Genomic DNA, 4,960 nt, shown 5'->3' with positions numbered 1-4,960 from the left:
CTCCTCAAAGCTCCGTCTCCATTGGCGCTCCCTTGTTCGCGGCGTAGTGGTGGCGGTTCGTGGTGGGGATGCTCCGCCGTACGGCCTGCACCGCGCTGGGTGTCGTAGTGGGTGTAGTAGGTCCGCTACACAATCTGAAGCCGATCTATCTGAATCCTGATGCATGTGTGGTGTGGTGCCGAGATTTTGAGCGTACTGGCAGCTGCTGGCTCATGCGGGTTTGGGTGGGCATCCGGTGCTTTAGCCTCGGCTGGGGCCCCGTGGAGATTCGCGCTCGTACGACACATCCACGGCCACGTGTGGTGGATATATATACTGGCAGGGAATGTAGATTCACATGAGTGCCATGCCTTTGTCATGAGCCCTGTGATGTCGGTCGATCCATCCATCACGCGATCCTTGGCGCTAGTACGTACGTTTAGGTCCAGCGGGCCAGCGCCCCACCACGACTTGTTCTGTACCCGTTAGGCAGCGAAATCCTCATCGGAAATTCATCCAGCCCACTAGGTACAGTACATGCGAGCCGATCTATTATAGCGTTTAGGCTGAATTATCATCTGCATGCCGGGCTGTTCCATGGATTAACAACGTCAACGTCGCAAGTAGCAGTCGTGTGTTCACCACTAGTAGACTGCATGGCCCAGCACAAAGAGACAATGATGAGCAATCAGGCAGGCAATTGGCGAAGAAACAAGTTGCTTGTTAGGTTTGTTAAATCGACCGGTCCATTCCTACAAAAGCTCCTCCTATTAGACCTTTGCTTCGATCATCATCTCCCTACAGCGCCAGTGAAAGCCCATCAACCTGCACCTAACAAAGAAGAAACCGCCAAGGAAGAAAACCCGTTAATTAATTAACACCGAACCTTTCCAATCACTCATGCATGCTCAGATTAAGACCGGCGTGTAGTCCGTCATGTGTGTGTGCACTCTGCTTGTGTGCGCATACAGCAAAAGAGTGCCCCCTCTAAAGCTGCATTCAGTGGATATATACACGCCATCATTTTTGCTTTCAGCTGCTCCGAAGACGAGTCAGAGGCCGGATTTCAAGTTGCTTGTTCCATGACGAATGCCTTGCTTCATTTCTCTCTACTTTCGGTTTTGCATAAGCGAATGGTGGTGTGTACATGTTGTCTTTCTCCCTGCCCTCGGTACCTAATTTGTGATATCGTCACAGAACCTATCCGGATACTGCAGACGAACTCTACTGCACTTATTTACTCCCCCAGTTGAGAATTACCATAGATCATGCGTTGCATCTAGCTAGCTCTCTTGCATCGACCTCACTCGGTATATAATATATGCCTAGCTTCCTCTAAATGGAAACCGCAATATTTATAACTTTTCTTTCTTCAGGAGTCCATGGTTAGTCGGCAACATGCGTAGACCACTGTCATATCAATATAATGGTTGAGGCGGCGTAAGCCCGCCGTTGCACCGTCAAAGAACACATGCGTGGACTCTACGGCCGGTGACCGCTCCTCGACATCTTGTCCCTCCTTTATAGGCGTGCCAGCCGATTTCACCGTCCCAACCACAAGTCCAAACCGAATTGACAGAACTCTTTAGAAAGAGAAAACATCATCAGCATGATTTGATCTCAGCGATCGCGGTTTGGTGGTACGTACATCATAATTAACATGTCGTCAAAGGTGTGTCGCACTAAGTGAAGACCGGCGTCGAGCGCAAGTCATATCACACGATCGATTTTCCAGCACAAGGATCGCGCAGGGGCAGAGGTCCTGTTCCACCAGATTTTCCGTCCGGATCGACGTCGAGACTCACGTTGAAGAAATGCTCCGGCTGGCTTGTTGACAAAGCCATTCGCAAAGGTGCATGTGCTACCGATCGGCTCGTTGTATATCCATATACACGGTCGATTACCAGCTTTATCATCCATCGCCGAGTGAAACTCGATCGTGACCGTGTATCTCTCTCTATGTATACTATGACTACAGCGGCGGGGAAAACTGGATAGTGCTATGCCAGATGCTTTTCAACAAGAGGCCAGCGTCTGCGTCAGGAGGAAAGGTCCTCCTCGGCATTGGCCGGCGGTGCTGGGGCTTTAGCCTGCAGAAATCACATATTTGATTTGAAGGCGAAATCAAATCACAAACTAATCTGCTTCTGAAAAATTTCACTCTGCTGACCCTTTCGTGTGGCGTCTGACAGCTAAGCGCCGCACACTACTATGCAGCGCCTCTGCCTTAGGCGTCGCACCTCCTGCCAGCGTGGCAGCTCTGGTCCAGTTGCGGCCCCACAGACAGCACTGCAGCGCCTAACACTTGTAATGTGCAGTGCCTAGCGCTTAGGCGCTGCACAGTCTATGTGCCATTTAGGCTGGCCCCACCCTCTCTCCCCTCCCCCCCCCCCCCCCCCCCAACCCCTAGCCCTACCCCCCCCCCCTCTTCCCCTCTTCCCCCCTCTCAAATCCTTCTCAAATCTTGCAAATCCGGAGTATTTGACCGTGGATTTTGAAGCCAACCCCTCCCTTAAGGTAATCTCCTCCTATCCCCTTGTTTTCATCCATAGGAATTGTCACATTTGCTCAAATCTAGCTAGTTTGGGGAAACCCTAGTTTTGGCTTGGTTTTGGAAATTTGTGTTGAATCATGTTATGTTTCTTTGCTAATTTGGTATGGTTAGGCTTTCATAGTATGCTAGGGTTAGGGTTATGTGTGTTTGATGTTGGTGTTAGGGTTATGCTATGTTTAGGGTTGTGGTAATTGTTATGTGGGGGTTATGGTTATTAATTCATATATATGTTAGGGCATATGCATTTTATGCAAATATTTTTTGTTAAGTACTTACTTGATATATGTGTGTTTTTGATTATTATTATAGGGATGGGGAGAACATGTGTTTATATTCATCATGTGGATAAAGAGGCCTTTTTGAAAGGCAATGTTGAGACGGACTCGGATGAGCTTGACATGGTGTTTGAGAGTAGTCCTAGCTATGCGGAGCTCTTGGAACAAGTGAGGAAGGATTTGAATTGGATGGACCCAAGTGACGTTGTTGAGTTTGAGGGAAGGCATAATGTTGGTTTTGGAATGCACATCCGTTGGAAGACAATGCGTGTGAACTCTGAGCAACGTTGGGTTGCATACATGAGATTGACATCGTTCGTCATCTCGGAAACCACATCCCACTTGTAAGCCCAAGTGGGGTGCCGTAATTCGTCATCTTCATCTTCATACCAAGGATTAAACCTGACGCTCTTCGGGCGTCCAACAGGCAGACGCTCCCAGCTCCATACAGAAAGTAGAAGCATATTACCACCAATGCCTGCACTACCTGTGATCCTGCAACACGCATCGTCCAGCTGCATATGAAAGAAAAACAATGTTAACTTGACAGCAAGCTTGCATTGCTAATGAAGAAATGAGTTGATCACAAAACAGACCAACTACCTGTCGGTACAAGTAGGCAAGAGTCGCTGAACCCCAGCTCCATTTGCTATCGAAGACGGTCAACGCCTTCAGCCACATCCATGGAGCATTCTTGCCAGTGGAGTCAGGAAACAAAGTCCTCGACACAACATACCACATGTAGACACGAGCATGTGTCTGGATCACATCATCAGTGGCATACGGAGGGCACGTCGCAAAGTGAGTTTGAATCCACGTGAAAGCAGCTCCGGCTGCTTTCTTTTCCTTCTTCTTCTTCTCTTCTCCCTCCTCTACATCAGCCTCGGTAGGAGCCATACCGATAAGAGCAATCATCTGCTCGCGCCACCCATCAGAATTGGTGCTCATACAGAGAGGCATCCCGTCGATAGCAAGAACGGTGATCAACGAGACATCCTCGAGCGTCACGGTCATCTCCCCAGTCCGAAGATGGAAACTATGCGTCTCCGGCCTCCACCGATCAGCAAGAGCGGACACCAGTGGAGCGTTCAGATTCGGCGTGGACCGGCTGACCAACTGAATCCACGGGAGTAGTCCTGCCTGCTTGATGTACGGTGTGTACCGCTCATCGTAAGGCATGGCAGGACCAGAGACCCCGTGATACCGAATCTTCAAAGGTTCAAGCTTCTGCAAAAAACAAGTAATGACAAATCTTAGGGCATGTAAATTTCAACTTAAGGCAAATTTGCAAAATATTTAGATTACTCGTTATTACCATCTCCTTCTCGCGCATCATGTAGGCCCGGTGTTTCGTGTCGTAGACATCGTCGAGAAGCCAAACCATCCTTACAAAGTTCAAACAATAAACATATATGAGTTCATCTTTATCTCAAATATCGGTATACACTAAACATCTAATATGTGTTCAATTACAAGAATCTCAACATCTCCTTCTCACACAATGAATATGTCATATGTGTTCAAATAAACTCAACATCTAATATTTCAAATAAACTCAACATCTAATATATATCTAAACAAACATCTCATATATGTCTACAAAACTCAACATCTCATAGTTATCTATAAAAATAGGCATCTCATATATATCTAAAAAAGCTAAACAATCTAGGGCTTCACTAACAAAAACCATATATTGTGAACTAAGCAACAACAGTACGGTACTACCACTATGACTACACATCCTAAATCAAGCAAATCAAGCAAATCAAGGGTTCCATCAAATCTTAGACAAATCTCTAAAATGGCAACAAATTTACGGAGGAAAAGAAAAGGAACGGAGGAGTTTACCTAGTAGGATGGATTGGAGATCGAATCCACGGATCAACTCTTCAGATCTGAGAGGGATGGGGGGAGGGGATTCGATGGGAGCGCCGCCGCTGCTCTCTGTCCAGAGAGCGGAGAGGGGGAAGAACTGCCTGGTCGGGCTGGGCCGATGCGCTTTAAGTCACTGTGCAGCGCCTAAGCGCTAGGCGCTGCACATTACAAGTGTGGCGCCTAAGGCTTAGGCGCTGCAGTGCTGTCTGTGGGGCCGCAACTGGATCAGGGCTGCCACGTTGGTAGGAGGTGCGACGTCTAAGGCAGAGGCGCT

General features: G+C 48.1%; 1 protein-coding gene across 1 annotated transcript; it reads right to left on the bottom strand.

Annotated features, from left to right (window-relative positions):
• Positions 1 to 2,018: 2,018 nt before the first annotated feature.
• Positions 2,019 to 4,225, bottom strand: LOC125554552 (protein MAIN-LIKE 1-like). Its single transcript, XM_048718076.1, has 4 exons — positions 4,124 to 4,225; positions 3,412 to 4,035; positions 3,141 to 3,323; positions 2,019 to 2,069 (listed from the first exon to the last, which is right to left on the bottom strand). The coding sequence occupies exons 1-4, from the start codon at positions 4,190 to 4,192 to the stop codon at positions 2,019 to 2,021; spliced, it is 927 nt and encodes a 308-aa protein (XP_048574033.1). The 5' UTR covers positions 4,193 to 4,225.
• Positions 4,226 to 4,960: the final 735 nt, after the last annotated feature.

The sequence above is a fragment of the Triticum urartu genome, chromosome 4 (genome assembly GCF_003073215.2).
Source record: "Triticum urartu cultivar G1812 chromosome 4, Tu2.1, whole genome shotgun sequence".
Taxonomy (NCBI): Eukaryota; Viridiplantae; Streptophyta; class Magnoliopsida; order Poales; family Poaceae; genus Triticum; species Triticum urartu.
This window is presented reverse-complemented; position numbering and strand designations above follow the sequence as displayed.